Raw genomic sequence first — 27,956 nt, 5'->3', positions numbered from 1 at the left:
GGTGCAGCTTCTGCAGAGTGAGGTCTTGCAGCTGAAGTCACACAGTCCTGAAGGCCAGGGAAGGGGGACCGAAAGCTCTGGTTTCAGCCATGGGGGGACAAAAAAAAAGGAGGGGAGCAAGCCAGGAAGAGACCATTACAATGCCCCATGCGCACGCGTAGAGGGGGCCCCGCGCCGCCCCCGCCTACGGGAGGGGGCAGACCATGACGTGTACACGTCAGGCGCGCTGACGTTCGCGTAGCGTGCGCTGCCCGCCGGTGCCCGTAGTTGGTTGGCTGTGCGTCAAGCTCTGCGGAGCCCTTCAGGCAGGGGGGCGGGGCTTCCGCCTGGTGGGGTTGTGCGCGCTCACCCCCGGCGGAGGCTAATTCTTTAACAGGTGCTCGCTCTTTAGTTAGGCACATGTACATGTAGCCATCGTGGCAGTTTCGTTCCGTTTACCAAAGCATCTTCCCTTTGGTTACACCAGCTCTGGCTTAGGGAGGTGACTCTGTCATGTCGAACTCGCGGCCCAGGCCCCGCCGCGGCGCCGGGAGTGGCGCCCGGGCAGCCGGGCGGGACGAGCTGGTGTCGCGGTCCTTGCAGAGCGCCGAGTACTGCATGCGCGCCCAGGACTTCGGCACCGCTTACGCCCACTACCTCCTTGTGCTCAGCCTGGCGCCGGAGCTGAAAGACGACATGAAGGTGAGGAGAGCCCTTCTTTCTCTCGCTTGCTGGCAGGTCCTCTGTTCTCCGAAGAGTAAATACAGACATAAATAGCCCTGACTGGTTTGGCTCAGTGGATAGAGCATCAGCCTCCGGACAGAAGGGTCCCTGGTTCGATTCCCATCAAGGGCATGTACCTTGTTTGCGGGCACATCCCCAGTAGCGGGTGTGCAGGAGGCAGCTGATTGATGTTTCTCTCTCATCGATGTTTCTAACTCTCTATCCCTCTCCCTTTCTGTAAAAAATCAATAAAATATATTAAAAAAATAGACATAAATAAATTGGGAGAAGGGGGCTAAGTTGGTTGCTATTAATATTTACTGTTCAGTCTTGACTTCTTTTGTTCATACCCACAGCTAACCCGTCAGAAAATCCTGTCTGCTCCACCTTAAAAATATATCCAGAATCTTACCACTTGTCACCACCTCTCCTTTGCTACCTTGGTTGAAGCCTCAGTCATCTGCAGACTGTTGGAATAGGCTTGCAACCAGGCTCTCTCCTGCAGTTCGCCCCTATGAAGCCAGCGACCGGCGTGAGCTTTTCAAAACAAGTCAGATGACATCACTTTTCTAATTCAAAATTTCCTTCTCACTCAGATTCCAAAAGCTATATTGCAAATGAGGCCTCTGGTGATCATCTCCCATTTCCTATATTGAATTCTAGCATGTTCCTGCCTCAGGGCCTTTGCACTGGTCCCTACTGATGACAGAAGGAATGTTATGGGTTTCTGTGGTTGAATACATTTTGGAATTAGCCTAAATTATTCATTTGATGATGCATTCTTTTAGATTCAGTTATCAGATTATTTGTGGCAGTTATTCTATTGAAATTCGGTACATTTTTCCAAGTTATTTTAGAATTTAAATTTGCAAAAGTGATTTAATTTTGCTTCAATTTTCAGCCTCAAACTACTTGCCTTTATTTCACTCAGGGTTTCTCAACTTCAGTACTACTGACATTTTGGGTGGGATAATTATTTGTTGTGGAGGCCAGTCCTGTGTACTGCAGTATGTTTAACAACAACCCTGACCTCCATCCAATAGATATCAGTTTGTAGTTCACATAAATTTAGTGTGAATTTTAGGACCAGCTAGCTTAAAGGAGGGAAAGATGATATGTTTAGATACAGTTTGCTTTTCTAGGTAGCAGTAGAATAATGGGTCATTTCGAGTGCATTTCCTCTATTCTTTGTTCCTTAGTTTCCTCTGGTAAAACTGGGACAATATCTTTTTAATAGATATTTAATGTGTATTAAAAGTACATCTAAAATTAATATTTCAATGCCTGGCATTCAGTAAATAGCTCTGTTTTCTGCAGAACAAAATTGTATTTCTTTGGGCTTTTGCAAAATACCAGTCTCTTTAGTCTTATTTCCTGTTACTCAGTCTACTCCCCATATCCACATTTCAGCCACACCAACCTTAACCTGTTGATTCCCTGATCCATTTCATATAATCTGTGCTTTCCCCCCCCCCACACACACACACCTTCTTCCTGATATTCTTGGCTCTCTAGTAAATTCATCAGAATTCAGTTTCAGGTATTAACTCTTCTGTATAAAATATGTGAAGATGATGTAAAATGTGTTCATGTTAAAACTAGCATGACCAGAGCTGCCTCTCTTTCCACTGTGTTGCAGTGTGGAGACTGGAGGGAAATGTAATTGGAGGGAGGGTGACAGTCCAGCAAGTGGTTAAAAGGGCCAGATTATGTTGTAACACCAGGATTGGAGAGGAGGTGACCGATGTAAAGAAATTGAGAGAGAATAGGCTGGGTTTGAAACTAATTGTATTGGAGTTAAGGTAGCATTATAAGGTGACTAAATGGTTTTTGGTCAGGTGGTACCAAAAATATATTCTGTGTGAGAGGAATATGATGGGTTCGTTTAGAACAGGGGTCCTCAAACTTTTTAAACAGGGGGCCAGTTCACTGTCCCTCAGACCGTTGGAGGGCCGGACTATAGTTTAAAAAAAAAACAAACTATGAACAAATTCCTATGCGCACTGCGGGCCCGGGATGCTAAGCAGGACAGGCAGCGGCACCCGGCGGGCCGGATAAATGTTCTTGGCGGGCTGCATGTGGCCCGCGGGCCATAGTTTGAGGACGCCTGGTTTAGAACATTTTGAATTTTTTCAAAATTGTATGTTAAAATGCTCTCTACAAGGCCTCTGTGAGGATTGGAACAGGATTTATGTTGTTCATGCTATTCTTTGTACACTGATTGTTCAGGAAATATTTGAGTTGAGCTGAATTTGAGATGACTAAGGGTGCAATCCCTGGTTGAGATGACTGGTAGGAAGTTATGAATCTGAGGTTCAGAAGAGCGTCAGGATTGGAGATGCAGATGTAGCATATATCAACACACAGGTGATAGTGAATGCACTGGGGATGGATGAGAAAAGAGAAGAAGGCCAAAGACAAACTCCCAAAACACAGAAGCCCACAAAAAAGAGGTAGGTGGAGAATGTGAAATGGCAGCTAAGAGTAGAGAGAATTTAGAGAGAGGTCAAACTGTCTAATTTACTACCACGAAGGTGGTAAAATTTATTCATTTATGCATTTGTTTAGCAAACAGTGCCTTTTAAAGTTAAATAAAATTTAAGGTGATAGTTCAATTATAGTTAAGTTTTACTCTCTGGGGAATCTTCAATATGTGTTATATTGTCGTTCTTCATTTTTGTTATTGACTAATTTGCTATTTTCTCTTTTGTAAAGGAAACATTTCAGTATACACTCTTCAGGTGGGCTGAAGAGCTTGATGCTCTCAGTAGAACACAAGACTTACTTGGTTGCTATGAGCAAGCCCTGGAACTGTTTCCTGATAATGAAGTGATTTGCAATAGTATGGGGGAGCATCTCTTCAGGTGTGTAGTGATTTCAGATTACTTGTTAAGAATTATTCTGTATCACCTGGATCAGGGATAAATTGTAAAGTAATTTGAACAGGGAAAGTTTAATATAAAGAATTACTAACTGTAACAGGATAAAGAGGGATTAGCTAATAAGCTATAAGGAGAATTCAGAAGAATATAGGAATAGCAGATATAATATGTAATAAAATATTGTAATATGTAGAGCATTGTAATATGTAGAGCATATATGTAATATGTAGAGCATTTTTAATACAATATCACATAATGTATAATAGCCACTGTCCCTAAGGCTGAGGTGATATCAAGGAAGAGTCCCCCCTCTAGGCTGAGATCCAGACCTTGCTGAAGAGGATGTAATCATGGTTCCCAGATTGCAAAGAACTCCTGTGGTGCTTTGCCAGGGAACTTGTAAATCTGTTCTCTGGAACTTGCCAAAATTTGCCATTAGAATTTCTGTCTACTCTTCTTAGAAACTTTATAATTAAGACTGATAAAAATACCAAACATTTTTGTTTTGGATTTGTTTTAATCTGGTTTCACTTCTTGCTCTGCTCATCTGGTCACATTAAGTTTTATTTTTCTATGAAAAATTCTATATAAGAAATACCTGTGTCAAACTTTATTAGTCAGCCTCGTTAATGTAACTATAGTCTTAGTCGAAATGGCTGGTGGAGTGAGATGAGTACTCCTTTAAGAGACAAATATTTGGTAGTTTCTAGTTGTAGAGTATGATAGCAACTAGGAAAATCAAATTGTCACCTGTGGCTTGTTTGTTTACACTGACAGCTAACCTGATTCTGATACACAGACTCCATCTCTACAAATTAGCAGCCACTCTCTATTTAAATGAAATTTAGTTTTAAAAGATTTTTAAGTAACTCTTCAAATTAGTTAGAAATATACACTTTAAGTTCAAAGTTTTCTATACTTCTTTAGTTTATGCAAGTAGAATTACTTTATAGGTCTCAATTATATTTCCAGATTACACACATATAATGATCATCCTATCTAATAAAAGAGTAATATGCAAATTAATCATCACTCTGCTACACCCACAAGCCCCGCCCACCAGCCAATCAGGAGCGAGTATGCAAATTAACCCAACCAAGATGGCTGCAGCCACAGAGAGAGCAGGAGGGAGGCTTGGGTTTCCCCGGAGATGGAGGAAGCCAAGCTTTCCACACACTCTGGCTGTCCCAGTCCTCTGCTTAAGGCTACAAAGTTTCAATTATAGAAGATAAATTAATCCCAACAAAAATGGCGGCAGCCACGGAGCTGGAGAGAGCAGGAGGCTAGGGTTGCCCCCGGTGATGGAGGAAGCCAAGTTTCCGCAGCCCTGCCCTGCTTTGGCGTCCACTTAAGGCTACAAAGTTTCAATTATAGAAGATAAATAAATCCCAACAGAAATGGCTGCCACCACCGAGGGAGCAGAAGGCTTGGCTCTGCTCCAGGCTACAAAGTTTCAATTGTAGAAGATAAATAAATCCCAGCTACCAGGGCCTCTGCTTGGGTCGCTGGGGGGCATGGCCGGCCTGCAAACCACCACAGGCCCCTCGCCCAGGCCACCCCACGCCTCAAGGGAACCCCCACCCTGATCCGGGACACCCTTCAGGGCAAACCAGCTGGCCCTACCCATGCACCAGGCCTCTATCCTATCTAATAAAAGAGTAATATGCAGATTGACCATCACTCCAACACACAAGATGGCTGCCCCCTTGTGGTCAAAGATCCTGCCCCGATGTGGACACAAGATGGCCACCACAAGATGGCCCGCAAGCGAGGGCAGTTGGGAGGGACCAGGCCTGCAAGGGAGGGCAGTTGGGGACGATCAAGCCTGTAGGGGAGGGCAGTTAGGGGTGACCAGGCCGGCAGAGGAGGGAAGTTGGGGGCAAACAGGCTGGCAGGGGAGCAGTTAGACATCAATCAGGCTAGTAGGGGAGTGGTTAGGGGGTGATCAGGCTGGCAGGCAGAAGCGGTTAGGAGCAATCAGGAAGGCAGGCAGGCGAGCAGTTGGGAGCCAGCAGTCCTGGATTGTGAGAGGGGTCCCAGATTGGAGAGGGTGCAGGCTGGGCTGAGGGACAACCCCCCCACCCGCCCCCGTGCACGAATTTTGTGCACCGGGCCTCTAGTAACATAGTAAGACCTATGTTTTAGAATAAACTCAATTTAACAGAAAATTTGAGCACTGCACTTTTGGCAGATTGTAATGTTGGTGAATTATTTTTGAAATTAAAAAAAATACGATGTTAATTTGCTTCGGGGAGATATAAAACTATGCAACATTTCAAATTTAGACAATGGCAGTTCAGAATTTGTGATAGTGTGAATGTGGCTTTTGCTGTACAGTTTACTTTTGTTCTTTAGGACAGTGGTTCTTAGCTTTTGTTCCATTCTACTTTTCTCATCAAAACAGTGTATAACTTACTCCCCACCAAAGGAATCACTTTTCAAGGAGAAAAAGATTTCCAAAGTAAATGATAGCTTCCTTTCGTGACATTGAAAAGTGATATAAAATTGGTGTCTGGAGTGTCTCCTTGTGTTAGCCAGTCAGATTTACATTAAATTACTAGTCAGGAAAATAATATTTTTTTCTAGTTAAAAGAAAAAAATGCATTTTTATAGTTCGTTGGTGTTATTGAGACACATGAGTGTTTCCGTAAAAGATATACTTTGAGTGGATCATCTATTTTTTAGATTAGCATTGCATTTTTAAAAAACTAAATTATACATTAAGGATCAAGCCCAAGGGAAATGTAAATCCAGGAAATTATTAGATGCAGGCTTGGCATTGATTTAACAGATCGTTCAAATTTTGAAATTTTAAAATAACCATTGCTAAGTTGGTCTCTCGACAAATAATGGTTACTTACGACGTATTTTGCTTGTACTGTATGCTTTTGCAGTTGCAGAATAAGAATAAGACAGCTCTGTCTTCATGATACTTAAAGATAACATGAGTGACTTCATTTAACATGAGGTGATTGCCTTTTGTTAGAGTGTAGTTTCCTGTTTGGAGTTCCCTTTTCTTGCTTAAATCATACAATGAATAGTCTGATTCTGTGGTGTGTTTTTTTAATATATATTTTTTATTAATTTCAGAGATGAAGGAAGAGGGAGAGAGATATAGAAACATCAATGATGAGAGAGAATCATTGATAGGCTGTCTCCTGCATGCTCCCCACTGGGGATTGAGCCTGAAACCTGGGCATGTGCCCTTGACCGGAATCGAACCTGGAACCTTTTAGTCCGCAGGTCAACACTCTATCCACTGAGCCAAACTGGCTAGGGCTGATTCTGTTTCTTTCAAGTTGATAGAATGCTTCAAGGTGCTTGTGAAGAAATCTGAGTGTAAAAGTGTTCTACTAGCTCAGTTCTCTTCAATGTGTGGACCACACACTGGTACTGATCCACAAATTACCAGTCAATGACAGATAAATACAAAAATTGAGAGTAAGCCTTTAGGAATTTAAATCCAAGGATTTAATCAGGGAACTTGCTTGTTGAAAAGAGTTTGGACTAGTTTGGGTGCTGCTGAAATCTGAATTACATACTAGTCATGTGCATTACAACGATCCTAGCTAATAAAAGAGTAATATGCAAATTGACTGTCACTCCAACACACAAGATGGTTGCCCCCAGGTGGTCAAAGATGACTGCCCCCATGTGGACACAAGATGGCTGCCACAAGATGGCCAGCAGGGGAAGGCAGTTGGGAGGGACTAGGCCTGCAAGGGAGGGCAGTTGGGGGCGATCAAGCCTGAAGAGGAGGGCAGTTAGGGGTGACCAGGCTGGCAGAGGAGGAAAGTTGGGGGCGACGGGGCCTGCAGGGAAGGGCAGTTGGGGGGGACCAGGGCTGCAGGGGAGGGCAGTTTGGGGGGATCAGGCCTGCAGGAGAGGGAAGTTGGGGGTGACCAGGCCTGCAGGGGAGGGCAATTGGGGGGGACCAGGCCTGCAGGGGAGGGCAGTTTGGGGGGACCAGGACTGCAGGGGAGGACAATTAGGGGCAATCGGGCTGGCAGGGGAGCAGTTAGGCATCAATCAGACTGGCAGGGGAGTGGTTAGGGGGTGATCAGGCTGGCAGGCAGAAGTGGTTAGGGGCAATCAGGAAGGCAGGCAAGCGAGCAGTTGGGAGCCAGCAGTCCTGGATTGTGAGAGGGATGTCCGACTGCCCGTTTAGGCCCAATCCTGGTGGGTTCAGGCCTAAACAGGCAGTCGGACATCCCTCGAGGGGTCCCAGATTGGAGAGGGTGCAGGCTGGGCTGAGGGACACACACCATCCCCCTTTGCACGAATTTCGTGCACCAGGCCTCTAGTCCTATATAATAAAAACCTAATATGCTAAGTGTCCGGTCATCCAGTCAGCTGTTCAATCAAAGAGTAATATGCTAATGATATGCTAAGGCCACTCAACTGCTCACTATGACGTGTACTGACCACCAGGGGGCAGACAGTCCACTGGTCGACCAGTCACTATGACGTGCACTGACCACCAGGGGGAAGATGTTCTAACTGGTAGGTGAGCTTGCTGCTGGGGTCTGGCCATCGGGACTGGGTGAGACGGGCCAGACACGCCCTGGAGCCCTCCTGTGTCCCTCCCCCGCCCCGATTGTGCACCGGTGGTGTCTCTCGGCCTGGCCTGCACCCTCTCGCAATCCAGGACCCCTCAGCGTATATCAGAGAGCCAGTTTCGGCCCGATCCCACAGGCCAGGCCTAGGGACTCCACTGGTGCACGAAATCGAGCACTGGGCCTCTGGTTGGTCTATAAAAGATCAGGTACTTCAAAAGGGGTGGAACTGTCTATCTTCATTATAGATAGTTTAAGAAACTATAATAGTTCTGGATGGTTTGATAGTTTTTTTTCCTTTTGTCTTCTATTTTTTATTTTATCACATTGAATTCAGTTGTAATTTTTTGGGTGACTCACCTTTAATTTTTTTCAAAGCATTTAGCTTAATGTTCTTAGAAACAGTGGCTCTTTTTATTGCAGTCATTTATTTCATTTCTGTAATATTTAAATAAAATATGTAATGATGGTAACAAGTACAACTGGTATAAACTGGTCTGGCAGCAAATTCAACTGACTCTTGATGACCATTGAACTCAGTTGCTGTGAGAAATGGTATGTAGGCAGCCCAGAGAGGAGCCTACTAGCCATAGGTATTAGTACCTTTTGCAGAGAGAATGTCTTTTAGAAACTGGTGTTCTATTAGGTTGGTTAAGTGAAGGATGACTTTGAGAGCTCCTACCATACTATGGTACAATAGTAATTTATAGTTAAGCACTTGTTAGGGTCCTGGAATGCATAAACATAATAGGGGTTCAGAAAAGAAAGAAGTGATGAAGGATTGCAATTCTCACTGAAGACTTCCCAAAGGAGATGACAGTTGGGTTGAGTAGGATTTGATGTGCTGGTGAGGGATTCTCAGGCCAGATGAGTGACATGAATGAAGGCACTGTAACTGGTCGCCTATAGTTACCTTTTTTGTCTGTCATTTTTTACTCTAGAATGGGCTTTAGAGATGAAGCAGCTGGGTATTTTCATAAAGCAGTGAAGCTAAACCCTGATTTCAGTGATGCAAAGGAGAACTTTTATCGTGTTGCAAATTGGTTGGTGGAACGTTGGCACTTTATCATGCTTAATGACACCAAAAGGAATACGATTTATAACGCAGCAATCCAAAAGGCAGTTTGTTCGGGATCCAAAAGTGTTTTGGATATTGGAGCAGGAACTGGAATACTAAGGTTTGTTGTACTTGTGTTTCAATTACATATGCATGTATACTAATGTAAATTAAAGATTTTACCAAATATGGAATATTTACGTGTGGAATTTAAAAATAGAGTTTAATTTATTTTTCATAATCTTGTTATGACTATTCATACAACTATTATATTTTTCACTGTAACTTTTGCTTTATCAAGAACTGGACTGCTTAACTACTAAGAAAAATTTGGGGTTGTTATTGGAATTTTGAATAATGAATTTCAGTAGTATTTTTATATTAATATTCTGGTTGAATCTAGTTATTTAAGTCTATTAGCATTCTTCATGCCTATTGTGTCTTCTTAATCTGCTGGACATCATGATTTATTGTATGATTTATTTCTTGACAAGAATATTAGTTCATTTTTTAATGTAGAATGAATAATGGTTGTGTTAAAGAATAAAAATATTAAATATCACAATTCCACTAATACTTGAAAAAAGACAGTGGATTATTATTATTATTTTTTTTGATGGAGCACTTTTCCCCTTGCAGTATGTTTGCTAAAAGAGCCGGAGCGCACTCGGTGTATGCCTGTGAGTTAACCCAGACCATGTATGAGCTTGCCTGTGATGTAGTGGCAGCGAACAAGATGGAAGCAGGAATCAAACTCTTACATATGAAGTCGCTTGACATAGAAGTTCCAAAACACATTCCCGAAAGGTATGATAATGTGAACTAATTTTAGTGTTTATAATCCATTATTTTATTTTTTAAAAAGTAAGATATTTGCATTTCTGGTTTCTAGTCCAAACAAAAATACTAAAACCCTTATACTGTAAAGGTATGGATATAGGATAGTTTAGCATAAGATGGGTTTTAATAGTAAGGTTGTATTCTTTTGTTGTTCTTGTTAATCCTCACCTGAGGATATTTTTCCCATTGTTTTTCAGAGAGTGGAGCGGAAGGAGGGCGGGGGGGAGAGAGAGAGAAAAACATCGATATGAGAGAGACACATCAATTGGTTGCCTCCCGCACACCCTGACCTGGGGTGGAGAGTCAACCTGCAACCCAGGTACATGCCCTTAACCGGGAATCGAACCCGTGACCCTTTATTGTGCAGTCTAATGCTCTAACCGCTGAGAAACACAGGGTAGGGTTATAAAGTCATATATACACTGAGTGGCCAGATTATTATGATCTCTGAATGCATAATAATCTGGCCACTCAGTGTATAACCTATATAATAAAAGGTTAATATGCAAATTGTTCCCTCAATCAGGAGTTCAACCAGCAGGCAGGCCGGCCAACCGCCCATGTCCCCTCCCCCTGGCCAGGCTGGCTGGACCCCACCCATACATGAATTCATGCACCGGGCCTCTAATATATATATACTGAGTGGCCAGATTATTATGCATTCAGAGATCATAATAATCTGGCCACTCAGTGTATATTTTTAAATATATATATTTTTTTATTTCAGAGAGGAAAGGAGAGGGAGGGATAGATAGAAACATCAGTGAGAAGAGAATCATTGATTGGCTGCCTCCTGCACGCCCCCTACTGGAGATCGAGCCCGCAACCTGGGCATGTGTCCTTGACCAGACTCGAACCTGGGACCCTTCAGTCCACAGGCTGATGCTCTATCCACTGAGCCAAACCAGTTAGGGCAGGTCATATTCTTGAAAATAAAAATTTAAGGATCTTGAGAAAAATTTGTGGCAAGGGACTTAATACATGAACTTGACCTTTAGCAAGTTACTTTATCTTTGTTAATTTTAGTGTTCTATTTATAAAAATGGATTAATACCTCCTGTGTAGTCAATAACTTTAAAAATTCTACTCTAAAATAATAAATGAGTTGATCAACCTTGGTGGACTTATTACATTTTGTGTTAAAATGTTTGGCTAAAATGAACATTTTAGGAATTTCAGCTTTCAGTGGCTTAGGCCCTTTCATATGCTTTGAATATTATCTCATAAAAAGTCTTGGCTTTTTAGTGTGTTATCTCACTTTGATCCATATTGCAGGGGTAATGGGGTTTTGGAGCTAGAAGAGATTTAAAATCAACTGGTCCAACACTGTCATTTAGATGAAGAGATTTCTCTGTGTGGTACTTGCTTTACTACCTCTCTTGGGTAGTTTATCTTATCTTATTTCAAGTCAGTTTATGTTGAAATGAGGCTTATATTTATACTAGAGGCCCAGTGCATGAATTCGTGCACCTTGAAAGGAACTATGGGCTGCAGTAGGCATGGGGCGGGTCTCGGCCTATCCTCCGTGCACCCGCCCGGCCCCTCCCACCACGGCCCCGGTCCCGTCTGCTGGCAGACCTGCTCCTGCCGCCGCCGCTTCCACATGCTGACAGCGCTGGCCCTGCTCGCACCCCTGACAGCGCAGAGCGATTGGGGCCGGCGCCAGCAGTGGGTGCGAGTGGTCCCGATCACTCGGTGCCACACTGTCAGCAGGTGCGAGCGGCGGCTGCTGCCCCGATTGCCCCTCAGGAGTAGGGGGAGGTGGAGAAGCCCTCAAGGGCGATCAGGGTGTCAGCTGCTGCTTGCACCCGCTGGTGGCACCAAGTGATCGGGACCAGCGCCTGGCACCAGCTGTGGGTGCGAGTGGAGCTGGCACTGGCAGCAGATGCGAGCGCTGGGCAGAACTGCGACAGGCGGGAGCAAAGAATTTTCAGTAACTACCAAAGGCTCGCCCCCATGACAGCGACCATTGCCCCGCCTTGGTCTGGTGCCCCCGCTCACCTGCTCTACCATCTAGCCACGCCAATGCCCACCATGTTCCGCACACGCCCCCTGGTGGTCAGCGCATGTCATAGTGACCGGTTGTTCCACCGTTCTGTCTATTTGCCTTTTATTATATAGGATTCTTACTATTTGGACTATGATTTTAAAAAGTCTTTCATATATGTATAATAATGTTTATATTTACATAGTACTTACAAAGAAGTACTATTAGATTGTTGAAACAGATAATTATACCAATTTCATAGAAACAGTGTCCAGAATTGTCTTAGCCTGCTCAGGCCACTGTAACAAAATACTGCAGACTGTATGGCTTAAACAACAAACGTTTATTTTCTCATAGTTCTGGAGGCTAGAAGTCCATGATCAAAGGGTGCTGGCAAATTTGGTTTCTAGTGAGAGTTCTTTTTCTAGCTTGCAGATGACTGATGGCTGCTTTCCTGCTGTGTTCCCAAATGGCCTTTTTCTGTGCATGTGAGGAGAGGGAGAGATCATTGGTGTTTCTTTTACTTTTATAAGGATACCAGTTCTTCCACCTTTATAATCTCATTTATCCTTAATTCCCTCCTAAAGACTTTCTCTCCAAATACAGTCACATTGTGGGTTAGGACTTATATGAATTTTGGTGGTACGCAATTCAGTCCATAGCACGAATCAGAGTTATTTACATTTTACTCCTCTGGCTGGTGTGGCTTAGTTGGTTGTAGCATCGTTCCGTACACCAAAAGGTGGTGGGTTCGATTCCGTCAGGGCACATACCCAGGTTTAGGATTCCATCCCCTGTTGGAGGCAACCAGTCGATGTTTCTCTCTCCCTCCCTCTCTCTCTAAATAATAATAATAATAACAATAATAAATAAATAAATTTTTCTTACAGATAGTGTTGTAGAAGGATTCCAATACAGATTCCATTATTAATTTATTTTGACCTTGAACAAATATAGAGATTTAAGATGTTGGATTAAATGTTTGCAATACCTTCTACTTTGTAAATGCATGTAATTATAAGTACTGAAAGTTTCTGTATATATAAAATATTGGGTCTAGGCACTGTGGGGGATACTAAAGTTGTTTTTTTTCTTCAAGGTACCTATAATCTAGATAGGAAGATAAGGAATAGTCATGAAACGTGTTTTTTTTTTTAATCTTCTAATTACACTGAATGATACAATAAATGCTAAAGAAGTTTAGAGAAGGGAGAAAAAATCATTTTGGTGTGTCTTTGAATGAAATTTTCTAGAAAGAAACAATGAAGATCAGAGCTCTGTGGATTAGACTTTCGTGAAAACTCACAGGTAGCGGGTAAAAAGCAAGAGAAGTAACGGGAGAGGCATAATGAACATGTAAGCGGTAAACATGGATAATGAAAGTAGAGAAGGATTTTGAGAGGCAGGGCTTTTCACCTGCATTGAATATTATTTGTACATCAAGGAAAATGAAAACTGAGAAAGATTATTTATTTGGATAAGTAGGGGAGTCATTGATGATGCAGAGTATTTTTATATAGTGTTGTGCGTAGAAGTCCAGTTAGTCAGCATTAAAGAGAGGGACTGGTAACGTTAATGGGTTTGAGCCGCTCTTAAGGATTTAGGCAATGAAAATAGTCTGAGGGGGCAGCAGAGTCAAGTGAAGGTTGTGCCCCCAAGAAGTTAGTGGAATACAGAGGAGCCTGAGGAACATTAGAGTCAAGTTCTTCAAGTTTCAAGAGTAAGTATTAAAAACGAAATGTGTTAGGAAATTTTACTTGTGGACTGTTTCTATAACATACTCTTCCTTTTTTCTCTCAGCTTTGACATCTTTATATAAAAGCATGATATTTTACTTACATATATTTTCTTAAAAATCATTCTGTAGAGTGTCCCTAGTTGTAACAGAAACTGTCGATGCAGGTTTATTTGGAGAAGGAATTGTGGAGAGTTTGATTCATGCATGGGAGCATTTACTTCTGCAGCCAAAGGTAAGCAGCATGAAAATAGGTAAATTTGATATAGAATTTATTATTTTAACAGATTTTGAGCCCCTATCACAAAGAAATCTATAAAAAATACACCCCACAAACATTTAATAACATAATGCATTGTATACTTGTGTGCCCAAATGGGGTATACAGGCAAAAAGGAATTCATAGGAATTGAGATTGTATTGTGAAGGGACTGACTGACCATTGGATTCTTGAGTGAGATTGAGAAAGGAAGAACTTTCAGTCTCACAGCCCTCACTGCTTGAAATTTTGGCAAATTATCGAGAGAGTTTAGAAATACTCTCTTGGTATGGTTTTAAGGTACTAGTTGACCCAGGCTACTAATTAACTCTTGTTATTACCAAATTATATTTTGCATTAAAATTCTTTACAGTGGCCTACAAATCGTAGATTTGGTTTATGTAATACATATTATGAACGAAATGATTTTAACATGTAATAAGAATTCACTACTTACAGAAAGTGGTTTGGATTTAAAATAGCTAATTAAAGGTTGAAAAGAAGAGCAGTTTGTTTTTCAAGTAGGTAATGGTGATTTTGGCTTCTCAAGTAAATATCCAGTAGTTTTTTGCCGTATGCATACTTGTACCCTTATAATTCCCTTTCCCTCCTTCCCTTTCTGTTTGTACTGTTAAAAAAATGTATATGTAATATATATAAGTACATACGTAGAGCAATGAAAATAAAATAAACTTTTGAAGAAAAATAAACCATAACCTGCTTATTCTTACCTATTGTTCTTTAGTTTTCTTATTAATTTTTAGAGTTTGTCATTACATATTTTTGCATACATGTAACTGAATCTAATCTTCATTGTTATATTATTAGACCAAAGGTGAAAATGGTAACTGTGAAAAGTATGGGAAAGTTATACCAGCAAGTGCTATTATATTTGGCATGGCAGTAGAATGTGCAGAGATAAGAAGACATCATAGGTAAGTGATTATTGAAATAGCAATTACTTAAAAAAATCATAATTTAAAGGATAGACTGTACTTTAAAGGTTATTTAATGAATATTTATTTGGAAGAGAATTTGTAGTTTTCTGACCTTTAAATTCATGATGTTTATTCAGGTCTTAATTTTCTTTTTTTTTTTCTTTTCTTGTTTTTAAATATATATTTTATTGATTTCTTACAGAGAGGAAAGGGAGAGGATAGATAGTTAGAAACATCGATGAGAGAGAAACATCGATCAGCTGCCTCCTGCACACCTCCCACTGGGGATGTGCCTGCAACCCAGGTACATGCCCTTGACCAGAATCGAACCCGGGACCCTTCAGTCCGGAGGCTGATGCTCTATCCACTGAGCCAAACTGGTCAGGGCAGGTCTTAATTTTCTTTTTGAATTTTTTAAAACTTTAGGATTCTAGGATTAAAACCAGCTTCAATTTCCTAGTGGAAAATTAATTTTGATACAACTTAGTAAACTTTTGATGTGCAATAGATTCATGTAGGAAAATATTAAGTTCACTGATTTTAGATGAAAGTGAAGTAAAAATTTCCACCATGAAAATAATTTACTTTTAATTTATTTCTCTCATTCGTTCTTAATAACTTTATTAATAGTAAATGTTTTGTGATTGAGGGGAATGAAATTTAAGGATTTTTCTACCCATTAGATGCTAAGATTTACTTATCAACTATGATATAAAGTTTTTTTTAGTTAAAGAAGTTTCTTGGTTACATGTTCTTGAGCATTGTGAATGTTTTATTTTGCTAAAATATTGATCCATATTCTGTGAGGACTTTTTAAGGAGGCCCCCCTTCCAATTACTTAGTAGTAAATGTAACATACAAATGTTTAGGAAATACTGATGAGTAAAAGAATAATCATCCTGTCCTTGGCCCATGTGGCTCAGTTGGTTGAGTGTCATTCTGTGCACCTAAAAGTTGCCAGTTCAATTTCTGGTCAGGTCACATGCCTGGGTTGGGGCTCAAACCCTGGAGAAGGGTGTGCAGGAGGCAGCCAATTGATGTTTCTCACAGTGATGTTTCTCTCCCTTCCTCTCCATTCCTCTTGCTCTAAAAATCAGTTGAAAAAAAAAGTCCTAAAGAAAAAAATCATCCAGATAACTACTGTCCATCTTTGTTATATATTCTTCCTTATACTCTTCTATGCATATTACAGGGTGATATGTAAAAATATCAAGTGATTGGTAGGGCACAGTGCACTGACCAAATAGATAGTGGCCTTAATCAGAACATTGGCTGAATTAGAGTATACTTGGTTGAATGTTAGCTGTGTGTAAGTAAATGTGTGTGTGTATGTGTGTGTGTGTTTGTGTATAAATTGTATTTTGTTTCGAAAGTATCAGTAAATATATTTGCTTTTATTTGCTTATTGGCCATTTGGTTATGCTCTTTTGTGAAGTGTCTAAGTCTTTTGTCAATTTCAGTTTTTCTTTTATTTGTAGGAATTTAAAAATGTGTTTTGGATATGAGCCCTTTGTCGAATAGATGTATTACAAATTTTTTCTACTTAACAGCTTGACTATTACCTATCTTACTGGGTACCTTTTTTTTTTTTTTAATTGTCACCCGAGGATAGTTTTTCATTGATTTTTTAGAGAGAATGGAAGGGGAGGGTATCTTTTGAGAGAGGGAAAGAGAGAGAGAGAGAAAGAAAGGAAGAGAGAGAGAGAAACATTGATGTGAGAGAGACACATCTATTGGTTGCCTCCTGCATGTGTCCCCTGACGGTGGTCAGAGATCGAACCTGCAAAAAAGGTATGTGCCCTTGACCTGGAATCGAACCCATGACCCTTCAGTCCAGAGGCCAACAATCTAACCACTGAGAAGCTAGGGTTGGGTATCTTTTGATGAGCAGAAGTTCTTAATTGTAATGTAGACCTATTACCTGTTTTCCTTTGTAGTTAGGGATTACGTATATAATTACGTTTATGAAAACGTTGTCTCTGAAGTTTTATTTCATTTTTATGTTTATTTTTTATGGATTCAATACTAGATGATGCTACTTGATTCTAAAAAAGAACCCCATCTTTCTTTCTTCCCTCTCTTATTTCCTCTTTCACCAGGGTGGGCATTAAGGACATTGCTGGGATCTGTTTGCCAACAAATGTGAAATTTCAGAGTCCAACATATTCTTCTGTAGATACCGAAGAAACAGTTGAACCTTATACAACTGAAAAGATGAGTAGAATTCCTGGAGGATATTTGGCTTTGACAGAGTGCTTTGAAATTATGAAAGTAGATTTCAACAATATTCAGGTAAAATAAAAAGTTCAATTACTGTTTTTGAGCATTAAACTTTATCTGTTGTTTAAAATAATTAATACATAGGAGTCTTATTTTATGAGTTTGCATGGGATTCCATTTAAAGAAAATGATTAAATGGTAACCAGAATTCCCTCCTGAAATTATTCACTTTAAAAAAAGAGAAAAGAAATCTCTAATATTTGTTGGGAATGTATAATGTGCCAGGTGTTTTCACATGTGTACTTAGGTCGCTCAGGCAAGAATCTTATAATATGGTTGTACTTATCTGTGTGCCATACAGATGAAGGAACTGTTGCTTACATTAATTTCCCCCAAATTATGCAGCATGTGAATTAGGGGCAGGGGTTCTATCCTAGATGTTTCTGACTTTTCTTAGTGTTTTGCTGCCATTTCAAATTAACAATTAACTCCTCGAAATGAATAGTAATCCACATCTCTGGATTGTATGATTTTTAGGGTGACTAGCCATCTTGGTTTGCTCAGGACTAAGAGGTCCCTGAGATGTGGGACTTTTACTCTTAAAACTGGGACAGTCTTGTGTAAACCAGGACTAGTTGATCACCCCAGTGTCTCTATGTGTGTGTTGCTGAGTGGTAGAAGGAAGTTAATATACAGAGAAAGTGTCCAAAGGAATCAAGAAAAGTTACATAAAATCCTTTTCTGAAGCTCTTTAATTAAGGTTAAATGTTCAAGTATATACATTTCTTTAGATGAAACCTGTCTGGGGACAGAAGACTTTATGAGGGTCATTTTATTTTATTTTATTTTTTTGTTTTTTATTTTATTTTATTTATTTATTTATTTATTTATTTATTTATTTATTTATTTATTGTTTAAAGTATTACAAATAGTAGTACATATGTCTCCTTTTTTTTTTCCCCATTGACCTCCCATGTGAGGGTCATTTTAGCCTAAGATTTTTATAATTTAATAAAAGCTTTCTCCTATTAATTGTTACCAGCTTTTTCTTGAGGTGGTCTAGAGCTAAATGAACATTTTGGCATTGCTTACTAAGGCTGAGCTTCAAGAACATTTTTTTCCTGATATCCCATAGAGAACAACGTGATTACAGCTGCTAAGTACCCCAAAGCTATCCTTTTCTTAGTTCAAGCTTTTATTTTAACTTTTCTTTGACACAATAAAAAATACATCTTATTAAGTCTTTAATTTTGAGAGTAATACCTGCCTGTTTAATACTTTCAAATAACACAAGAATAGAAAGGAAAAAGAAAAGGTGTCTTTAAAAAAATACATAGGTCCTTCTTTCCCCAGGTTACTGGTTTCGAGTGCATCTTTTCAGACTTGCTTTTCTATTCTACACACATTCTCTCTCTCTCACCCACTCACACACTTTTTTAAAAACAAAACAATCTCGATTGCTTCGCCACTCACACTGCCTTCATTCAGCAATAAGGGAGGGGCAAAAGTAGGTTTGTAGTTCTCCATATGGAAAATAATAACAATAATAAGTAATGATATCAGAATGAACCCAGTGTTTCACGTACTCACACCTGTAAACCTACTTTGCCCCACCCTGTTTATCATGGACTTCTTTCTATGTCAGTAATATGTATCGGCTTCCCTGTTTTTAATAGCTGCATGTATTCCACTGTGATATGTCAGAGTGCCCTAAGTGGTTCCAGGAGTCCCAAGATACCAATTCCCCAGGGCCTATGGCCGGATTGAGAACTTGCAGAAATGGAAAGTGATATGATATTGGGACATGCACATATTAAATGTATAAAATCCTTTATATTTTTGTAGGAATTAAAAAGTCTTGCAACTAGAAAACCTGATAAAATTGGTGTTCCTGTTATTAAAGAAGGCATACTGGATGCCATTGTGGTTTGGTTTGTACTCCAGCTTGACGATGAACATAGTTTGTGCACAAGTCCTAGTGAGGAATCATGTTGGGAACAGGCTGTCTACCCCGTACATGACCTTGCAGGTATTACCTTGTCTAATTTTTTTTCTGTTCTTACACTTGTTGTTTTAATCCTCTAAGCATTTGAGGCATTGTAAAAAAAAAAATCACTTTGAATATGAAGTTTCTAGTCAAGGGAGACTGATGACAGCTTTGAGAATTTTCTTTTTCTGTTTTAAAAGTGGCTTTAAATAAGATATGTAGGTTGATAAGAGAAACTAAAACACAGCTCTCCTGCATACCACTCAAAAATATCTCTCATTGCCCTACCTGGTTTAGCTCAATGGATAGAGCATCAGTCTGCGGACTGAAGGATCCTGGGTTCAATTCCGGTCAAGGGCACATGCCCAGGTTGCTTGATCCCCAGTAGGGGGTGTGCAGGTGGTAGCCTATCAGTGATTCTTTCTCATGATTGATGTTTCTCTCTCTCTCCTTCACCTTCCTCTCTGAAGTCAACAAAATAAGTATTTTAAAAAATCATTAAATCCTTTCTCCAGCAGTAGATAAGAGCAATGTAGCCCATTTTTAATAAAACAGAAAAGTATTACTTTTAATGCAGGAGTTCTTACCGTTTACAGAACCTGATGGATCTGTGGAGCCCCAGGTCCTAGAAATGCACACATTCAAATAAGTACACAAGTTTGCAGTTTTAGAGAGTTCATGAATCCATGGACTTCTCTAAAGAAATTCTATATTAAAGGTATTTTTTGTATAGAAAATTTTTTGGACCAGCAATTTGATGGGTTTCGGTATATTTCACAGCAGTTGTAGTGCATAGAAAAATTCTACTTTTTAAAGTGGCTACTTGTTTCTCCTAATCAAGGATCTGATTTGGCACAGTCATTAAGTCATGAAGTCGGCACAGTGTTATGGCTAGTCTGGTGTTTTTAAGAGTCAGTTGTGTAGATTTGAATTCAGGTCTCAGCTCCTACTTTCTGACTCCCTGGCTGTTTTTGCTGGTTATTTTTCAGAGCTTCTGTTATGAGATGTGTAAAAATGGTATGCTGCTGCCTCCCTTGCAGGATTGTAGTAGGGATTAATAGAGATGATGGATGTAAAATTCTTACCATAGTGATTGGCACTTAATAAGTGATATCTTCTATTTGTGTTTATTTTAAGCCGCTTACAGTAACTTAGACCAATGGTCTTTTTGTTTTTAAAAGTTTTCTTGGGAAAGGACGTTTTAAATGTTTAAACACAAGAATAATAATTTGTATTTTCAACTGGCTTTAGTGCTGATAAGAGATTGCAATTGTACATTCACATTTTTAAGTTTTATTAAGTGTTAAAGCTAATGGAAAAGAGCATGACAGTTTATTGTAGGACTTAGTCTTTCCTTATATTTTCAAATATGCAAGATAGTCACTTAAGAGATATTACTGATATGGTTCTAGTGAATAATGCTTTTGTTCTTTTAGAAATTACTTTTAGAGAAAAGAATAATGGCCCTTTAAGCTAAAGTAAGGTTTCGTGTTAATCCCTTAATTTTATCTCTTTGTTAATGTCAGCTCCATTGCCAAAGAAAATTGAGAGTTCCCTGAAGCCCTTCCCACCTCCAATTTGGGGACACGAAAGGATATCTAATGATTGTAGGGAAAGCACTAAATACTGATAGTTAAGGTCCAATAATGTAACTCTTGAATCTCTGTATTAGACTGAGTTAATTGAATCTTTAACTTCAGTGTTTCCCTTTGTAAAGCCTAAGAGATTTTCCTAGGTTTTATTATTATTATTTTTTTTGGTAGGAAATGAATAGATTGATTCACTTAATTCTAATAAATTAATATATATAATCCTCCCTGTAGTGATTTAAAAAATGGGGAGGGTTGGTGGAATGGGAGGACAGATGTGTTTATGTGATCATAAGGCTAATAAACACTCATAGTCATCAATTATAATTATTTTCTTTCTTTCTTATGAAGACTACTGGATAAAGCCTGGGGACCATGTGATGATGGAAGTGTCTTGTCAGGATTGCTACTTAAGAATCCAGAGTATCAGTGTCTTCAGTTCGGGACATGAAATGGATGTTGGAAAAAGTTCCACCAAGAATAAAGACTTGCTTTCTTTAGGAAATGAGGCTGACCTCTGTAGTGCCCTGGCTAACCTTCAGACCAGTAAACCAGATGCTGTGGAGCAGACATGTGTACTGGAATCCACAGAAATCGCTTTGCTTAATAACATTACATATCACGAAGCCTTTAAAATGGCAATGAGGAAAGTTCTGTCTTCACTGACCCCAGAGAAGCTGTGCCAGGCCATGGATGCCCACTGCCAGGACAGTGAGATGAGCTGTGGAAGTGGACAGAATGATTCTGAACAGAGTGCCTCGGAGCCTTTCTATGTGCTAGATGTGTCTGAAGGCTTCTCCATTCTGCCTATAATCGCTGGCACACTGGGGCAGGTTAAACCTTACAGTTCTGTGGAGAAAGACCAGCATCGCATCACTCTGGACCTCATATCTGAAGCCAATCACTTTCCTAAAGAAACACTTGAGTTTTGGTTGAGACATGTGGAAGACGAATCTGCTGTGTTGCAAAGGCCCAAATCAGACAAGTTGTGGAGTATAATTATATTGGATGTCATTGAGCCATCTGGGCTCATACAGCAGGAAATAATGGAAAAAGCTGCAATATCCAGGTAAAACACAAAATATAACTGTTGGGTTTTTTTGAACTTAAAATTCATGTGAATTCTTTTAGTTCTTTAAACTGTACAAATGATTCATGATTTTGTATCATCCTCAAACATTGCTTTTCAGGACCTGTGACTTTATACCTTTCTCTTTGTGTGCATGTAATTACTGATTTTTCCCCTCAAAGTACCCCTCCATCGTAGATGTGAAGAAGAGTGGACCTGCTTTGGGATTGGACTGCCTATATACTAGTATAATATGGGAAATAGAGAAAAACAGATATTCAGGGTAACTAAGAAAAAATCAAATTTCAGCTTGCTAATTTCATAGAATGGTACCCTCTCGTGGCTATTTGGTATTAAAATTTTATCAGGTTTAGTAAAGGCATAGATAGGAATTTTTTTAAGAGTTGTATAATTTTCTTTAAGCTGTATAATTTTGTTACGAGGTCTATAATTTTACCAATTTCTACCCGACTACTTAAAATGCTAAAAAGTTAATAGGAAAGGAATAACAAATATGAGTAAAGCATTGGGGTCAAGATAGAGTCCATTTTTAGGGTAATGTGTATATAGGACTTACTACAATTTAAACGATCATGTGCTCATATTTACTGAGCTTATCCTGGTTTAGGACATGGCTTGTTTCCATTATTCTGGTGCCATTGCGTTAAGGAATCAGCTCTAACTCTCCTTGCTGATGCTGTGCTCATCAGATAACCTGTATATGATTTGGCCTTTAGGGAGAGCTTTTACAGAGCAGCCTGCTTGCCTATTGTAAACTTTTCCATCAGCTTTTTATTTGGAAAAGTCCATTAAACTATTTATAATTTGTAGCTCACTAATTCATCACGATTTAGTTGTTGGTATTGATAAAATGTGGGGCATCAAGATGCTTTTTTAAAACACTTCTCTTTCTCTAGATGTTTGCTACAATCTGGAGGCAAGATCTTTCCTCAGTATGTGCTGATGTTTGGGTTGCTCGTGGAATCACAGACACTGGTAGAAGAGAATGCTGTTCAAGGAACGGCACGAACTCTTGGATTAAATATCGCACCTTTCATTAACCAGTTTCAAGTAAGTGCCTAGGAGAGAAATTCAACCATGTGGCTGTTATCCACAGTCTACCTTCTCTCTCTCTCTCTCTCATTTTATATAGTCACTAGAGGCACGGTGCACGAAATTCATGCACGGGGGTGGGGGGGTGTCCCACAGCCCAGCCTGCACCCTCTTCAATCTGGGACATCCCTCTCACAATCCAGGACTGCTGGCTCCCAACTGCTCGCCTGCCTGCCTTCCTGATTGCCCCTAACCGCTTCTGCCTGCCAGCCTGATCACCCCCTAACCACTCCCCTGCCAGCCTGGTTGATGTCTAACTGCTCCCCTGCCAACCTGTTTGCCCCCAATTTCCCTCCTCTGCAGGCCTGGTCACCCCTAACTGCCCTCCCCTGCAGGCCTGGTCACCCCTAACTGCCCTTCCCTGTAGGCTTGATCGCCCCCAACTGCCCTCCCTTGCAGGCCTGGTCCCTCCCAACTGCCCTCCCCTGCTAGCCTGATTGCTCACAACTGCCCTCCCTTGCAGGCCTGGTCCCTCCCAACTGCCCTCCCCTGCTGGCCATCTATGGCAGCCATCTTGTGACCATATGGGGGCAGGATCTTTGACCACATAGGGGCAGCCATCTTGTGTGTTGGAGTGATGGTCAATCTGCATATTACTCTTCCATTAGATAGGATAGCAGGGGTCTTCAAACTATGGCCTGCAGGCCACATGCGGCCTGTCGAGGACATTTATCCGGCCTGCCGGGTGCCGCTGCCTGTCCTGCTTAGCAGCCAACTCGTCCCGGGCCCGCAGTGTGCATAGGAATTTGTTTAGTGTTTTTTTTAAACTATAGTCTGGCCCTCCAACGGTCTGAGGGACAGTGAACTGGCCCCCTGTTTAAAAAGTTTGAGGACCCCTGGGATAGAGGCCTGGTGCATGGGTGGGGGCCAGCTGGTTTGCCCTGAAGGGCATCCCGGATCAGGGTGGGGGTTCCCTTGGGGCGTGGGGGGGCCTTGGGGGGGGCCTGGGCAAGGGGCCTGTGGTGGCTTGCAGGCCAGCCACGCCCCCCAGCAACCCAAGTGGAGGCCCTGGTATCTGGGATTTATTTATCTTCTACAATTGAAGCTTTGTAGCCTGGAGTGGAGCCAAGCCTTCTGCTCGCTCGGTGGCGGCAGCCATTTCTCTTGAGATTTATCTTCTTTGGTGGAGGCCAAAGCAGGCCAGGGCTGCGGAAACTTGGCTTCCTCCATCGCCGGGGGCAACCCTAGCCTCCTGCTCTCTCCAGCTCCGTGGCTGCCGCCATTTTTGTTGGGATTAATTTATCTTCTATAATTGAAACTTCGTAGCCTTTAAGCGGAGGCCTGGGCCGGCCAGAGTGTGTGGAAAGCTTGGCTTCCTCCATCTCCAGGGAAACTCAAGCCTCCCTCCTGCTCTCTCTGTGGCTGCAGCCGTCTTGGTTGGGTTAATTTGCATACTAGCTCCTGATTGGCTATTGGGCGTGGCTTGTGTGTGTAGCAGAGTGATGGTTAATTTGCATATTGCTCTTTTATTAGATAGGATTATGTTTCGCTGGATTAAGATGGTTATCAGTTTCCTAGAGCAAAGGAACTTATGGATAAAAATCAACCTAAGGAAGGATGGATTTATCTGTGTCTCTAATAATTTATTCAGACAGGAAGGCACTTAAAAATATGTGTGTGTATATATATATATATATGATTTTAGAGAGGAGGCGAATGGGGGAGAGATAGAAACATGAAAGATGTGAGTGAATCATTGATTGGCTGCCTCCTGCACGCCCCCTACCTGGGATTGAGCCTACAACCCTGGTATGTGCCCTGACCTGACCGGGAATTGAACCAGGGCCTCCTGGTTCATAGGTTGACAATCACAGAGCCACACCGGCCAGGCAGGAAGGCACTTTTTAAAAATTGTTTCCTTTTTATTTCAAATGAGGAGGCTAAAGTGATGGGACACTTTATAGCAGTTAGTTGTCAACTTGGACTCTACAGTCATGTACCCCATAATGATGTTTCAATCACCTAAGGATCACATATCCAACAGTGGTCCCATAGGATTGTCATGGAGCTCAAAAATTCCTGTTGCCTAGTGCATCATAGCCATGGTAATGTCATAGAACAATGCATTACTCATGTATTTGTGGTCATGCTGGTGTAAACAGACCTGAGCTACCAGTCACATGAAAGCATGGCACAATTACAGTAGTGGGCTGTACCATCTAGGTTTGTGTAACTGCACTCTGTGATGTTCGCCTGATGATGAATTTCTCAGAACGTATCCCCTGGTTAAGCAGTGCATGACTGACTACTTTCAGAGCTACTGGTAATTAGAACCCAACTCCAGATCAATCTGATGTATGGCCTGAATGGTCAGATATTAAAGCCTCCCTAGGTGATTTTAATTTGCAGCCAAGTTGAGAATCAATGCCTTATAGAAATATATTTTATTTTCAAACAAAATCCACTATTAAATTGTTTGGTTGAATTTGACATATTTTCTCAAGTTCATTAGTTCATGCTATACTATTAGCTTATTCGTTCATCTTTCACACAAAAGACATCCTTGGTTTAAAAATTTTGAGCTGTTGGGCTTAAGTAAAAATTTAATCTGCTTCCATCAAAGCAAAGAATCCATAGATAATTGAAACCATGGTTTAAACAAATGATTTAACCTGCCTAAACTGTAAAACTGGAATCATGAAATTCCTTATATCTTAAGATTGATGTAAGAATTGAGCTAAATGAAAAAAGCATTGTATTGTACTGAGTCAAGTACAAAGTAATCAGTTGGCCACAAAAAGAATTGAATAAACAGTGAAAAACTTGTACTTTCTTTAGGTACCTATTCGTGCATTTTTGGACCTGTCCTCACTGCCTTGTATACCTTTAAGCAAGCCAGTGGAACTTCTAAGACTGGATTTAATGACTCCATATTTGAACACCTCTAACAGAGAAGTAAAGGTAACTTAAAATAATTACTCTTGTCATACACAGAATAATTATCTTAAACTAGGTAACATTTTATGTACATAAAATTGTTTTAGCCACTTCTTTTCAAGACTTAAATGTTTATTTCTTTTCTGAACAATATCCAAAAATGGGCTTGGAAAAATATTAGTGAGTAAAATAGGTTACTAATTAAACATATTTATGAAATTTGGATCTAAAATTTACTAACAAGGCAAAGACTTACTTATTCAAGTCTTTTTGTTTTGATGAAATTCTCACGATTTCTTAATTTTCCTAGGTACACATTTGTAAATCTGGACAAGTGACCGCCATTCCATTTTGGTATCATATGCACCTTGATGATGAGATTAGGTTAGATACGTCCAGTGAAGTCTCCCACTGGAAACAAGCTGCAGTTGTTTTAGATAATCCCATCCAGGTGGAAATGGGGGAGGAACTCGTGCTCGATGTCCAGCACCACAAAAGCAACGTCAGCATCACAGTGAAGCACTGAAGAGCAGTTTTCTGGTGAAAACCTGTTCACGTAGAGCAAATACACAACTTTTCTGGTCTGAATAGTGGGACTGTAATCATAAAGTGGGGGATGTAAAGACTTAATTCCTTGTATTGATTAAATATTTTTTTAAATTGACCTTTAATAAAATGTATTTAAAAGATTACATTATGTAGTAGCATTATTACAAAAATATTTGCTGCAGACTTCCTTTCTGAAAAAGGCTGTCATTATTTTTTACATTAGGAAACTTGGTCTTTATTGCTTAGTTTTACTCACTACAGATTAAATTTTACTAAACACTTTTAGTTATGTGCTAAAGCTATAAAGGATTTTGAATTATCTTCATTGTCATGTTTTATTTTTTTTTATTGATTTCATAGAGGGAGGGAGAGAAACATTAATGATGAGAATCATTGATCGGCTGCCTCCTGCACGCCCCCTACTGGGGATTGAGCCTGCAATCCAGGCAGGTGCCCTTGGCCAGAATCGAACCTGGAACCCTTCAGTCTACAGGCTGACACTCTATGCACTGAGCCAAACCAGTGAGAGCTTTATTTTCATGTTTTAGAAAGTAAAGCAAAACTTTTAATATTTAGGTATCTTGGCTTTTTTCCTTAAGTCCAAACTTATAATTGGAAACATCAAAAAGTTGGCTTCCACTGAAGACTGAAGGCTATGGTTACTTGTAAATTACAAGCTTGCTTCTTTTAAATACTGGGTGTACTTCTGAAATAACTTCTTAGGTTTTGTGTTTTGGGAATGCAAAAAGAGTTTAAACTCTATGCTAAATGTAATTAAGAATAAAAGAGTTAGGAAAGAAAGAAAATCTTAAGGAAGCAGCATTTTTCCTGGTATGCTTTGGCAAAGAAAAAATGAAAATGATAAATTCAAGAAAGAATTAAACCTAAACCAGTATTTTTCAAAGTTTTGATTTGGATGCATTGTAAGAAATATGTAATTGACCCGATTTTTAAAGACTTGAAGTAGATTAATAAGATGATCATGCTGCGTATATACTATGTGCTATTTGTAATTAAGCCTCAAAGAAAGTAAGATGTACCTTCTTTCCACATTGCCTATTCTCATTATCTCTAATATTATACTACCCAGTTTTACTTTCAATAGAAATGTTTAGTTTATAATAGTGGACACAATAAAGACTTTGTATGTAATTACTGTGAACCAGTATATATATATATATATATGTGTGTGTGTGTGTGTGTGTGTGTGTGTGTGTGTGTGTGTGTGTGTAAGTATGTAAAGTAAGGGTTTTGACAAATAATACCGTTGCTATTTGCAACATACTACTATGGCACTTTCTATATTTCATTTGTGGTATAAAATGTTAAATACGACCCAGAAATTCCATCCTAAGTAATAAGATTCTCAGATAGCACCCCCATGTCTTCTGTGGTTTATAAGTTTACATTAGCTGACACCTTTAATAACACTGAAGAAAAGTAGACTCCTTTTCTACTACAAGTTTCTTATTTATTCTTCCAGTCTTCAATCCAGTTTATTTTTTTCATCTCAAAGTCACAGAAAACATTAATCTATTAGCGTTAATGCAAATGATTTTTAGATAGTTGTTTTAAGATTAATAAGATTAGGTCTGA

General features: G+C 40.1%; 1 protein-coding gene across 3 annotated transcripts; it reads left to right on the top strand.

Annotated features, from left to right (window-relative positions):
* The first annotated feature begins 303 nt into the window (after nucleotides 1–303).
* PRMT9 (protein arginine methyltransferase 9) lies at nucleotides 304–27,527 on the top strand. 3 transcript variants are annotated; one of them, XM_080674998.1, is made up of 13 exons: nucleotides 308–681; nucleotides 1,059–1,252; nucleotides 3,418–3,566; nucleotides 9,082–9,318; nucleotides 9,837–10,004; nucleotides 13,892–13,994; nucleotides 14,847–14,953; nucleotides 17,056–17,248; nucleotides 19,022–19,205; nucleotides 21,104–21,821; nucleotides 22,739–22,892; nucleotides 25,713–25,835; nucleotides 26,122–27,520. In XM_080674998.1, the coding sequence occupies exons 2-13, from the start codon at nucleotides 1,217–1,219 to the stop codon at nucleotides 26,335–26,337; spliced, it is 2,388 nt and encodes a 795-aa protein (XP_080531124.1). In that variant the 5' UTR covers nucleotides 308–681; nucleotides 1,059–1,216; the 3' UTR covers nucleotides 26,338–27,520. The 3 variants fall into 3 exon arrangements, with proteins under 3 accessions (XP_080531125.1, XP_080531123.1, XP_080531124.1); XM_080674997.1 differs by lacking the exon at nucleotides 1,059–1,252 and having other exon boundaries at nucleotides 307–681; nucleotides 26,122–27,527; XM_080674999.1 differs by lacking the exons at nucleotides 1,059–1,252; nucleotides 3,418–3,566 and having other exon boundaries at nucleotides 304–681.
* The last annotated feature ends 429 nt before the right edge of the window (nucleotides 27,528–27,956 follow it).

This window comes from Plecotus auritus (genome assembly GCF_963455305.1).
Source record: "Plecotus auritus genome assembly, chromosome: 6".
Lineage (NCBI taxonomy): Eukaryota > Metazoa > Chordata > Mammalia > Chiroptera > Vespertilionidae > Plecotus > Plecotus auritus.
The sequence above is the reverse complement of the archived record's forward strand: the minus strand, read 5'-3'. Positions and strand labels throughout refer to the sequence as shown.